The 13613-nt window shown below is 41.1% G+C and overlaps 1 protein-coding gene across 1 annotated transcript in view; it reads left to right on the forward strand.

Moving 5' to 3' along the window:
- PCSK5 (proprotein convertase subtilisin/kexin type 5) overlaps nucleotides 1–13613 on the forward strand; it is a 297459-nt gene that overhangs the window by 281284 nt on the left and 2562 nt on the right. The window contains exons 28-35 of the mRNA XM_032774960.2: nucleotides 395–478; nucleotides 1087–1282; nucleotides 4171–4388; nucleotides 5465–5701; nucleotides 6305–6535; nucleotides 8680–8857; nucleotides 9299–9516; nucleotides 11793–11893. Of these exons, the coding sequence (XP_032630851.1) occupies nucleotides 395–478; nucleotides 1087–1282; nucleotides 4171–4388; nucleotides 5465–5701; nucleotides 6305–6535; nucleotides 8680–8857; nucleotides 9299–9516; nucleotides 11793–11893 (1463 nt within the window). The remainder of the gene's footprint in view (nucleotides 1–394; nucleotides 479–1086; nucleotides 1283–4170; nucleotides 4389–5464; nucleotides 5702–6304; nucleotides 6536–8679; nucleotides 8858–9298; nucleotides 9517–11792; nucleotides 11894–13613) is intronic.

Consider the following 13613-nt stretch of genomic DNA (forward strand, 5'->3'; position numbering starts at 1 on the left):
CCATCCATACTACTAACCTGAAATTACCAATAAGCTAAAATATCCTCTGCACTTGCAATAAACACTCTAGAACAATGCCAAACTGGATTTGAGGGTGCCCTTTGTGTCTTATTTTTCTACACTAACCCTTTACTGATCAGCCAAGAATATGTGATTGAATTAAACTGTAAATTGTCTAATTTCAAGGAATATAATATGAGACTTTCATGGCTGTAAATAGTTAGGTTTTTTAAAATAGCTCTGAGTGAATCTATGTAGAAAAAGCAAATAGGAAAGTTTGCAGACTGAATGAAGGTGCCCTACCTACTTGTCCTCCTAAAAGTTCCATTGGTGATCCAATCCCTGCTAAGACTAAACAGAGTAAACAGCAGTATTTTTCCCTCTTCCCTCCCAGACTCAAAAAAACAGTTCCAACGATGTGATACTTCATGTTGGACTTGTGATAGAGCTGCTGAGGTGTGCACTTCATGTCCAGAAGGTAAGTGACATTCAGCTTCTTTGGGAAGAGTTTGTAGTTGGCTAGATGCTTCGGTACATTATATATTCCCAGGGAATATCTTGGTTAATGGATAGTAGAGGGTTGTTTAATCTAGCAGATAAAGGCATAGCAAGATCCAGTGACTGGAGGCTGAAACTTGATACGTTCAGACTAGGAATAAACCATTTATTTTTAGCAGCAAAGGTAATTAGCCATTGGACAAACTTATCAAAGGATCTGATTCCCCACTCACTCAATCAGAAGGTATGGGCTTAATCCGGGAATTATTGGGTAAAATTCTATGTTATTCAAGATGTTAGCCTGGATAATCATCATGCTCCTTTCTGGCCTTAAAATCTCTGAATGAGTTGGTAATAAGACTGGCCTTTTTGGAAAATGGTTTAAAAGAATGTTGCAGTTTTTAAAAAGATGGGAACAAACCCTAAATTCTGGATTTGCAAGAAATGCAAAGTTAAGGTTCCCTTTTTAAAAGAAGGAACCCACCAATACGCTACTGCAGGTTTGGCCACCACAAACAAGATCCCGGAGTTATTTTGGAGTTAATCCTTCTCAACTGTGCCATTTCATTGGGGTGGGTGTATTGCTAGGGAGATTTCTTCTCGCTGAGACCTGTGTACATACATGCCCTCGAGGGACTTTTGGCGACTTGAAAAGTAGGAAGTGTGAGAATTGCACAGATGACTGTGAAAACTGCTCTGGCCCCAGGCACTGCCTGAAGTGCCAGTCTCAGCCACACCGGCCGCTCTACCTACATGAAGGCAGATGCTTTCAAGAGTGCCCCACGTAAGTTATTTTGTATTTCCTCCTGCATTTTGTTGATTTACACCAACTTTCAAGTTTGCTCACTAATTTTCAACTGTGCCACTTGTCTCCATAATTTAGGCCCTTCTAGATACATCATAAACTCCTGTTATGGAAATGTTAATGTACCATTTTGGCCATCAGAAATTATGATGTGCTGAAACAATGTATATTTATACAGTTGGATGAAGTAATTTACTTTGCTCTTGTTAGCAGAGGCTACATGTGAATGTAAGTAAGTAAAGTTAAGCACTAGGCATGAAATCCTGAAGTCAATGGCAAAATTCTCATTGATTTCAATGGGGCCAGGATTTCACCCTCAGCATAGATCTCATTGACTGAAAGTAACCCTCAACAACCTTCTCTGCCCTCTCCCTTGCACCCAAGAATACATCATAAAAAAGAGGTAGAGTATGGGCACAGAATGGGGGTATCTGAGGAGTTATGGACTGAAGCACAATCCTGAACATGCAAATGGGGAGCTTAATCATATACTTTATTCTTTGGTTTTTCTCCTACTATGCATCAGTAACCTGGCAGTCATGCAGCACAAAGGTTCCCATTGACTCCAATAGGCACTGATAAGACCCTAAAGCAGATCAGGTTCCACTGCACTCTATATCCTGCTTATCGCTAGTTACCAAGTGCATGTATACATAATACTCTATGCTGTGTAGGATCCAGTCCTTAGTGGCCACCACTTAGCTTCTTTCTTTTGGGAAAACACATCCAATCTTCTTCCTCTGTGATTTACACTAATTTATTAGCTGTATTTTCCTACCACCATTTGCACACCTGCTAACTGTATTAAATAAATCAGATCATCAAAGGAACAGATTCTGAGCTCAGATACACCAGAGTGAATCTGGAATAACGACAAGAAAGATATAACTGAGATCAGAATCTAGGCCAGTGCGGGTTCTTTCAGCCTACCCATCCAAAAAATGAACTATAACCCACTGATCACAAAATAATGCTGTAGCATTATTACACTAACTTGTGTGTATTTCCAGAACCCATTTCCCACATTTTTTCCATGGAATCATGCAATTTAATTCACCTTGTTCATCTATACCTCCTGCATCCCCCCAACACACACACTTTTTACTGCCTTCCAGAGTATCTTGCCAGACCCATTCAGAACAGGGTTTCAGATACTGGCCTTACTACAACAAAGTCAGCCCGAGTTAAGTCTCAAGTTTCAGCCCCTAGGATATTTTACATTACATTTATCACCTACCCCCATTTGCAAGGTATCACAGTGAAACACAGGTGCTCTCATGCAGTTCTAAATCTCCTCTTTTAGAACCAAAGAAAGTGCTGTAGCGTGCGGGGAAGGTGTTCTACATATCTTACTGATCCACTGCTCTCTTGTGACAGAGGCGTTTAGAAAGAGTGAATCAGCAAAGCAAGGTGAGAAGCTGATCTTGACAGGATAAGCTCCCATGATAGAAGAAGAGGGAGGAAGAAGGGATTGGAAGGATATTGAGAGATGATAAGAGAAAAGAAAGGAAGAAGATAGAAACAGGAAAGATGGAGGTGGACTCTCTTCTCTTCTGTTTCCTTCTTTCCAGCTTTCCTCTTAATTGACCTCCTTGGCTTTCTTCGGAAAATACTGCCCCTTGCTCTTTTAAAGCATTCCGTGAAATGCCAGTAAAGCACTGGAAACCACCCTTCTTTGTGAAGGCTGCCGGGTGTATGTGTTAGTGCAAAGTAGATATCCTGCTGGCACTGCTTTCTATGCTTGTTCCTTCCTCAGTTTTAGAAGATGACTGCATAGTTTTAAATTAGTAATTCTCTCAAACAGCTTATTGGCCTCACTCCATATATTTCTTTTCAAGATATTACACAGAATGAAATGTACCTCCAGCCTGCGCTTCCATCTCCTTTCATCTATGAGATATAGGCCAAGCCTAGCAAATATTTTATTATGATTAATCCTTCCAAACCTAGAAAGACTCTGGTTGCCCACAGCTGCTCTATGTCAGTCTGCTTAAAGTTGCTCTGCTTTCATAGTCCAAGGCACAATCTTTGTAGGATCAGATTATGTTGAAGTTCAGCCACAAATTGCATCACACACATCCATGCTGCCATCTGGTTATTAGAGGAGAGTTAGACCTGCTTCTCAGAAAGGCTCCTCACCACTTACCCACAGGCTGTATAACACAGGTATCAGTGTGATGCACTCCTGACAGCAGAATACACTCAGGAAAATGTTTATAGCTTCTTGAGTGACACTTCTTTTGGATGTGATCATGTTTTTCTAGCTCCTTCCTCTTCTCCCCCTTGCAGCTCTGCAGAGTTGTTGACCTTCCATTGTAGTGCCTTCTACTGGTGCAGGAACAGCTTGTCCCTCCTGGTGCTAGGGGTGAGATCTTTCTCCTCCCTACTCCCCATCCCTCCCACTACTCAGGGGTGTATCTTCTTTCTCCTTGTCCTACCACCATTGGAATGATATCTCTCTTCCTTTTCCTGTACCACTGATATCACTGCTGCAGGCAATGGCTTCTTCCTTCCATATTCTGGGCCTCTCCCACCTGGGAATCAAAAGGAGGACAACAAGAGTGGGTATCACAGTAACACCCTGGGTAGGCAGAAGGAAAGAATTCATGGGAAACTTTGCTAATACCATGCAGCCTTCTGGATGCTGGCGATTTTAGTGCTGCTACGGGATGATGCGGCGCAGTGAGCAAAATATCTTGTATGAGATGTATGGCACATAACAGCTCTTTGTGAAATTTGCCCATTATGAAGCTCCTGAGTCACCCAATACATTTTTATTCCTCTATATCTGCAACAAACTGTGCCATCAAACTGTTCCAGAAATGTGCTCTGTCCTACCATTTGTTCTGTTTGTCCTGACTCTCTAGGGGGTATTTTGCTGAAACTGGTACGTGCATCAAGTGTAGCAGATCCTGCAAGACGTGTGAAGGAAATGCCACAAAATGTCAGTCCTGCGAAAGTCCTTTGCTTCTGGAGCAATGGGAATGTAAAAGCTCCTGTTCTGAGAAGCACTTTGCCACCAAAGGGATCTGTAAACACTGCCCTGAGATGTGTCAGGAATGCATTCATGAAAGTGCATGCAAAGGTACTGCAGGGAATCAGCAGTGGCATGTATCCACTTGGCTAATATAAGACCTTGCTGGAAATATATAGGCTGGCAAACATTTGTTAAAAGAGATAGTTCTTCTGTAGTTAACAAAAATGAGAAAAGTAACTTTAATTTAATTGTTAATCTACTCAGGATGGTGCTAATGAGCACTGTATCACGTGGTAGGATTTTTGACCAAATAGATCTAGGAATGACACATGTTCAGTATTCCTTTTTCTGCTCTTTTTTGTGTTTCAAGATATTCCTGCTGGCTTAACTTCATCCCTGATTTAGCATGTAATAGACCTCAGGTCCTGGCTTTCCACTGCCTGGCAACTCAGGTAGTCATTTACATTTGTACAAGGTGGATGCAGAATGCTACCTTTCTAAACTAGTGGCATTTTACACTGACATTACGCAGGTGCAAATGGCTACACAAGATACAGATCAGTGGAGAATCAAGCCCACTGAGTGTTCATGCAATTAATGATGAGTGAACCACAAAAGTTTTGGGGATTCTATTTAGTTGGGCTGCTCATCCCAAAGTTTGAATGGGTGTGTGAATTTCAAGGGCTGGTAAAACTGAACAACGATCTGTCAATCTGGAAGTGTAAAAGTGGGTGACAGTGAAAGGTAATGACAAAAAGGTTAAACTACAGGGTTAAAATAAACCCAAAAGTAGAGATCAGCTCAGCCCATAACTCCGTATCCTAACACATCCAGCCTTTGGGGAAATTCAGATCTGGATGCAAATATTCTAGACAGACCCTATTTCAGTAATGAGATGAACAAAAGTTCAGATTCAAATATCCCTGAACTTTTGAGAAGTTTGGAATTAAATTCAGAGGTAACTTTGCATCATAAGCCCATCTCCATGCAGAGGTTCAGTCTAGGTATAGCCTGAATTTTAGTAAAGGCTCTAGGACAATTTTTGTTTTTTATTGTTTTTCTGAACTAGTTTGTTCATCCCTAGATGTAATGCAGCAGGTGCTATATTCAGTTTTTGTTGGTTTTATCAGTAAAAGAAAATAAGCTGTTCTTTTGCTTAGACAGACGCTTTTCTTTTTCCTTAGTATGCATGGATCAGTTTTTCTTGCACAATGGGAAGTGCCTGCCGGATTGCCCTTCTGGCTTTTATGCCGACTCCAGGAGTTGTTCTCCTTGCCATGAGGACTGCAAAGAATGTGATGGGCCTGACTCGGATGACTGTAATGAGTGTACCAGCAGGTCCTTTGTTTTGTACAATGGCGAGTGTTTTGAAGAATGCCCAGAAGGGACTTACTATGAAACAGAGACTGAAGATTGTCAAGGTATTATTTTTTTCCAAAAAATATGGAAACAGTCTTAAGTAGAACGGGTTGAATAGTATTAAAAGTGATTTGGAGGTGCCATTTAATACATTTACCATTGATCCCGAAAGAGAGGAGAACAGCAAGGTGGCAAAATGTGCCAATGACACAACATTACTTAGTCTAGTCAAACAGGAGAAGACTGTAAGAAAGCCCAGAGGGACCCAACAAAGTTCAGTGAACGGGCAACATGGTTGGAAATGAAATTTATTGACAAGTGCAAGGAAATGCACATGGGAAGTAATAATTAGAACTACTCATACACATTACTGGTTTCTAAATTATATGTCACCATCCAGGAAAAAGACCAAGCATCACTGGAGATGGTTCAGGGAAAACCACTGCTCAGTATGTAGTTGCAGTCAATAAAGAATGCAAACTGTTAGGCTATAGAAAGAATGGGATAGGAAATAATATTTAAACAAACATACAAACCTTTCTCCAGTTCCCCAAATGAAAATATGCCCCTGGGTTTATGTTAGCTACTTGACAAATTAAAACTACTTAAAAAGAAACTGAAATGAAAAAAAAAGTGGTGAAATACTTGCGGTTTGTACATTTCAGAGTGTGACAGGACATGTCAGATTTGCTCCTCTTCCAGTGCCTGCCTTACCTGTAAAGAGGGCATGGTGCTGAACAGCCAGGGTCACTGTGTGACATCCAAGCATTGTTCTCTCACTGAGTACCATGATGAGCAGACTCAGACCTGTAAGCCTTGTCACAAGAGGTGCTCTCGCTGTACGGGGCCTGCTGAACATCAATGTCTTAGCTGTCCAAAAAATCGGCATCTTCTCAGTAAGTATCTTGCTCCTGCAGCCAGGTTTTATTTTGTCTTGTCCTTTGAAGATATGTGACATATGCAGATCCCCATTAATCATGGTGCTTCAAGTTGCACTTCCATTGCTCCTTTTCATGAAATGTCAAGATGGTTGGTTATGGGATCCATATTTCAACAGGCTGAAGCCAATCTGAACATTGCAAGTCTGGTATAGCAAATAGCTTTCAGGTGTTTGTGCCACAATGCAACCATGCCAGTTGATTCTTTGGAGCTAGTCAAGAAAATCTCTTGGCCATATGAGAGCAGCCCTGGAGTTTGGGCAGATATTTAGGTTTGGGCCTGAAAAACTTTGAGGCCGAAAGCAGAACTTCTAACCATCATGACACTTTATGGCTAATAAAGAACTAAAACTTTTTCTGTTACCTACTCTCTGCTTGCTTTCAACAGTCTGTTCCTACAGCTTTGATTACAAGTGGGTGACTTGAAAATCACATTAAGAACCATCTGGGTTCTTTAGCCCTGTTTGCATATTTTGCAAATGCATCTATTTTGCGCACATAAAACTCATGTACGTATGCAAATGTGGATTTGTTCAAATGCCTTGGCAGGTTCTGAGTGTGAAATAGAGACATACTCACAAATATAGAGACATGGTTAAGGAGACTTGCTGAAAAATTGTCCCCAGATCAATGGCTCATTCTCTGTTGGACTGCATTTCAAGCAAACTAATGTTTGAAGTAAAGAACAGAAAACTGGTTTGCCTGAGTAAGGACTGGGTGATTACTGAAAGTCCATCAGGATTTAGAATTTAGTGAATAGGTGCACATAAAAAACAAACAAAAATGAACTTTTACAAAGTTCATCAAAGGCCAGATTTCCTCCAGAGAAGTAAACTCACTGTATCAAAACTAGAGAAACATTATTGTAAGATCAAATCCTGATATTTGTTTATTTATTTAGTGAATTTGTCTGAAGGCAAAAATAAATAATTTTGCAGAGAAATACCATTTTAATCACTTATTTTTCTTGCTTGTAGTCAGCATAGTGTGAGAATATGACTGAGACGTAATAGAGTTGGGCATTAGCTAAAGCCTGTGATCCCAATCCTAGATCCAGACTTGAAGCCGAGTTCCCAGCTCTGGACCAAATTTGAACACTGAATCACAATTCTTTGAGCTTTAGAAAGTTCAGATGCTAATCCAGATTTTGAACCTGCAAGTTTATGAGGGTAGAGATTTGAGGGTTTGGTTCAGGCCCCTTTCCTCTACTAATGAACAATATAATTTTCCTCATTACTGTTTCTCCCTTAGATTGAGATAGCTAGACAGACAACCTATAGTCCAGAAAGTGGCAAACAAAATATCAAAGAAATAGTATTAGTAAGGAAAAGATCTTCTCTTGCCTATCTGTAAACTGAGTATTGAAACATACAACACAAGAAAGATTATTTCACTCTGTGACTAGTCATTGTTCTCCTTCACCCTAATTAACATTGGGTAGGTTGAAGCCAATATGATTAACTGACTCAGTGCTAGCATTACATTCCAGAATTAGGTTCTGCTGATTTCCCTCTGAAATCTCAATGAAACATTGTGATATTTGTGGTACATTAGGCAGGACTGCAAGTGTGTTCTCCCATCACACAAAGCAGCAGCCAAGCTGCTCAATTATTCACTGGGATTAAAGCCTTTGAGTTATAAAGGCTCAAAATTCTAATAAATCCTATAGATGTGACCAAATATGCATCAAAACTGTGAGCTAGGTATTTAAAATCAAAAGCAGGGAAACCAAGAGATAAATGGCGCTGCAGATGGAGGGATAAAATTTCCTGAAGATTATTGTTTCCTTTGTATATTCCGATATAAATTGCAGATGCTGTTGGTTATTAATTATTATTATATATGATAATCTCTTGATATCTTTCAGGAATTAAAAAAAGATGCAGTCCTTGCCCTGAAGAGTTTACAGTCTATATTAGGCAGAGAAAATGGAGACAGACAAATGAAGGGATAAGAGTTAAAAGGCGTAATAATAATTAGTACAGCAGGGCACTCCCTTTCTGGCTCTGCTATAGAATCTGAGATGGGATATGTCATCTAGCCTCAGTGGAGAGAAGAGGATGTTGTATGTGATCCTTGGGTCTGCATTTTTCCCTCTGCAGATACAACCTGTGTAGAAGTGTGTCCTGATGGATATTATGTTGACAGTGATGAGGGACGATGTTTCACATGCCACAGCACCTGTGAGACTTGCTATGGAAAACACAACACGCAGTGCCGTACCTGCAGATCGGGCTGGTACAAACAAGGAAAGGGATGTGTACAAGTATGCACAGTTGGGTAAGGCTCCAGGATGGATAGCTAAAACCTACATTGGACAGAGAGCTTTGCTAAACATTTAGCCTTCAATTCTGCTTTTTTTTAGATGAAAGTTTTTCATGTTATTTCTGTACATTAAGGTTGCTCTCTAGGGACAATTTAGGATTTCCCCAGCAAGGAAATATGCTGGAGCAAGATCTCCTGAGTCCTAGTCCACAGGTGCATCTGCTTACTTCATGACTGAATTTGCCCCACTATTTTAGAAAGTGCTGCTCTTTAGCTAAACTCAAGAGGCCAAATGGCACATGTGCATTAAAGGGAACACTCTACATCCATTAAGAGTGCAGTTTTGCAAAGAAAAGAGTAATCAAGAATCAAATCTTTGCAATAGCTGAGAGGAATGGATCTTTTCTGACCATGTAAACGTTTTCATACCTTCACCTCTTCTAAAATGTCTTTCAGATATTATGCAAACTATTCCACTGGATTGTGCGAGAGATGCCACAAGAGCTGTAAAGAGTGTTTGGGACCTCAGCTCACAGACTGTCTGTCCTGTGATACATATTTCTTCCTGCTTCGCTCTAAGAATGAATGTCTCCTCTCTTGCCCTGAATATTATTACGAGGATCGTGATACAAACATCTGTGAAAGATGCCACCCTACTTGCAGCTCCTGTGAAGGTAAGATCCTACACTATGTGCTTCTCTGCCACAAGAGCTTTAAAACCTGATCTACATCTTCTCTCTCCAACTCTCTCTGCTCAGGTTTTTGGTAACACTGTGCAGTAGGTAACTTACATGTTATGCAAACATATTCATTTATAAGAGTTGAACAGTTTTCTAATGATTCGGTACTTGGTTCGCCAAAAGTATCACTAGACAGATTTTAGAAGTCTGTTGGCTACTAATAATTGTGCTGTGAAACAAGCTCATTGCTAGACTCAGCATTTACTCCACTGTAGTCCCATTTAAATCAATGAGGCTACTCCCAAAATGAGATACTACTCAAGCTCAGTAAGGGGATAAGAAATCAAGGGGCTAAATTTTGGTTCCCTTATTCACATTGAGTACTGCCTTACTTTGTGACTAGTGACAGTCCCATTGAATGCACTACCCTGTGTGAGTCAGGGTTTCAGAATCTGGGTTCCAAGTTCTCAGAAATGAATGATTCTCAAAGGAAGGGGCAGAGAATCGACAGTGAATGAAATAAATCAAACTAAGAAGCACAGAGTTTAGGGTTCAAGAGTAAGTAGGACAAAATGTGTTTTGAAATACAGTCAAATATTTTTTGAAGTTCATCTTGAGGCACCATCCATTTTGTACTAATGCCATTCTATTCCAACCTAGTGCTTATTTATTTATTTTCAAAAAAAAATTATCCTGTATCCAATTTTGAGCTGGGCAGCATTATTCTCCTTGGACTTAAGACAGTTTCCTTGTTTCTCTGAATGGCATCAAATGATGGCTACCAGGTGCTATTCTGTAGCTCAGAATGTACTATATAAAGGGTTGCATTGAAGAAAGCAGATGGTTAATTGCAACATAACAATAAGTGAAAGCAATCCTAGAATGAAACATCCCATTTGATATCTATTAAAATATAGTTGTACAGGCAAATTATTGCAATCAACAGAAATATTTTTTGCTTGGATTTGGAATCAGAAATATTGTTATAATTTACAATCTTCCTCCTACATATTATTTTATGTTTGTTTTGCCATTAATACTACTGGGCACATTTTCCACCATAGTTACAAAACCGGAGAGATTGAATATGAGCGAGCCCACTGGTTAATAATAATCCTCCTAAACAAAAAGTATATGTCCTGTGAGTAACTGTTGTCACATTGCGGTGCTGCCCCAGCAGCACTGGGGAGGAACTATGGTTGGAGAATAATGGTTCTTCTCCTGCTCCCCACTTGCTAGAGGGGGGAAATAATTTATTCCAGCCTGGAAAACTGTGAAGCTCTGTTGATTGGCACTTTGAGAGGGAAGAGCCATGGCTCTACCCAGATCCCTCCCTACTTTCTCCTCGATTCACACACTTATTGAGCTGGAGCAACAGCACAGCCCCTTTCTTGCACATGGAACCCTAATCCAGCAGCACCTGGAGAGGGGGCTGTATGGCCATGTTAGGCCAAGTGACAATTTAGCCCTTACTAGTTGAGACAATGCTACTAATTTCACTCCTTTATCCACTTCTTCTATTTCTATTTTCTTCTTTTCTCACACGGCCATGGAAATGGGGGCGAGGGGAATGGTTTGAAGTCTGATTGGACAGCCCCATTTTCACGTTAATCTTGTCAAACCATCCACTTCAATATGCCACACAAGATGTACACGTAACCTTTGTATTTGCCTATGAAACTGTCTGTGGTACAAACCAAGCACACAAAGTGTTCTGTTAGTGCTTGTCAAAGGAAGCAAAACTTTATAACATCCATCAAATCATCTGAATCACTAATAGGAAAATGGCTCACGCTCTTTTTGCCATATCCGGTAATATTTTTTTGAGGTGTTGTTATAGCCATGTCAGTCCCAGGATATGAGAGAGACAAGATAAGTGAGGTAGTATCTGTTACTGGACCAACTTCTCTGTTGGTGAAAGAGACAAGCTTTCGAGTTACACAGAGCTCTTCGTCAATAAAACATAGACCTTCGCACACACACACCGCTTGTCTCTCTCAGTAATCTTTTACCATTTAATTAACTTTAAAATATACATTGAAAATATTTTCGAGCACCCAAAATTCTAATAGCACAAGGTTTTTTTTCTCTTAATTGATGGCTCAGGCACTTTTCAAACAGACATCTTAATGTTAGGCATGTTCAGTACTGATATTTGATGACAACAAGTGCCCTGTGCCATTGGTGGGAGCAGATTAGCATAGTTTCCAAAGGAAGATGATAACTTTTCATATTCCAATATTTAACTGTTGCTTTATTTTCCTTTAAAGGGAAGGGAGCTCTCAGCTGTACATCCTGTGTGTGGAGTTATCATCTAGCAGGTGGAATCTGCTACTCTGAATGCTTTGCTGGAGAATACAAAGTCTCAGAGGTACTATCTATACACAAGCATCTTCTCTAGGAAATATTTACATAATAATGGACTCGAAAACCCAAAGGAGAAAAGCAGAGCAAACAGTCTTTGATGTTGCAGAATTCAAAAGTCACTTTTATTCCCCTCTTGGTAGAGAAGACATGGCTTCAAATGCTTCTCTGAAATGAATGGAATTCCATCCTTGTAAAACAGGATTAAGTTAGACTACAATCAGGGCCTGAGTATGTGCAAAACAGAGGGTATCAAATGAGAGATGACCCCTATAATGGTGGATAGTTGAGATGTGTGGGAATGGGTGCTGGGCATTAGAACAGGCATTTCCTTACCCCACTTCCAAAGGATTCCAGAGGTGACAGATTTAATTCACATTTTCTTTTTTGTTTTATATTTTCCCAGTTGTTCTATCCACCTCAATTATCCTAGCAGTATTACTGAGCAGTTTCCTTCAAGGCTGTGTCATTATTAATAATAATTATTATTATTATTTAACTATTTGCATTGTGGTAGAGCCTAGGAGCCCCATAGACCCAGGTCCCATTGTGCTAGGCACTGTACAAGTACAGAACAAAGACGGTCCCTGCCCCATTAAACTCACATTCTAAGTAAGTTTCAGAGCTATGCTGTGACTGAGTCTGATCTGTGTGTAACTGAGTGCCTCCGATGAGGTGCTGGCTAATGCCTTAGCTGCCAAGGGCATTCAGCACTTCACAGGATCTGTCCCCCATAAGCCAGCAGATGGTAAGGAAGAGGGATAAAAGGGAAAATACTCGTTTTCTTCAGTCATTGTAACACCAGCCATAGAGACCCAGTTCCGAATCATTTGCTATGTCAATGAAGTGAGCTATGCCATGTGGTTATTTGCTGATTGTCACATTTAAAGTAACTATTAAGAGCTGCATTAGGCTTCAAGAATGGGGGCTTACATTTTAAAAATACTCCAGAGTTTTACATTACTGTGAGGCCTTGTTTTCAGTGTTGTTTTTGTTACTGCTGATGACAGAAGAAATTACAGAGATGTGTGCTGCTCACTAAGAAACTATATGGAAGCCACTGTAGCTTCCATGTGTTACAGCTCCTGCTCTGTGTCAATTCACAGAGGATATGAGTTGTTACAGCTCTCAATTACAGTGCCTTGGCTCTTCAGCTCAAGATGTAGTAGCTCATGCTTTTAGTTCTGGAGGTTCCCCATTCATTCCTTGGTGTATCAGCCAAGATGGTGGCCATCACCTAAACCAGAGGTGGGCAAACTACGGCCAGGGACGACATCCAGTCCTTCAGACATTTTAATCTGGCCCTCAAGGTCCTGCCAGGGAGCAGGGTCTGGTGTTTGCCCCACTCCGGCACTCCAGTTGGGGAGCGGGATCGGGGACTTGCCCTGCTCCTTGCATGCTGTGGCTTCATGCGGCTCCCAGAAGCAGTGGCACGACACCCCTCTGGCTCCTACAAGTAGGGGCAGCCAAGGGGCTTGGCACTCTGCCTCCGCTCCAAGTGCCGCCCTCGCAGCTCTCATTGGCTGGGAACCACAGCCAATGGGAGCTGCAGGGGTGGCGTCTGTGGACAGGGCAGCCTGCAGCTTCCTGGTTGCACCTCAGTGCAGGAGGTGAAGGGGGGACATGCCGCTGCTTCTGGGAGCTGCTTGAGTAAGCACTGCCTGGAGCCTGCACTTGTGACCCCCTCCCACACCCCAATACCCTGCCCCAGCCCATATCCCCCACCC

Source organism: Chelonoidis abingdonii, chromosome 6 (assembly GCF_003597395.2).
Source record: "Chelonoidis abingdonii isolate Lonesome George chromosome 6, CheloAbing_2.0, whole genome shotgun sequence".
Taxonomy (NCBI): domain Eukaryota; kingdom Metazoa; phylum Chordata; order Testudines; family Testudinidae; genus Chelonoidis; species Chelonoidis abingdonii.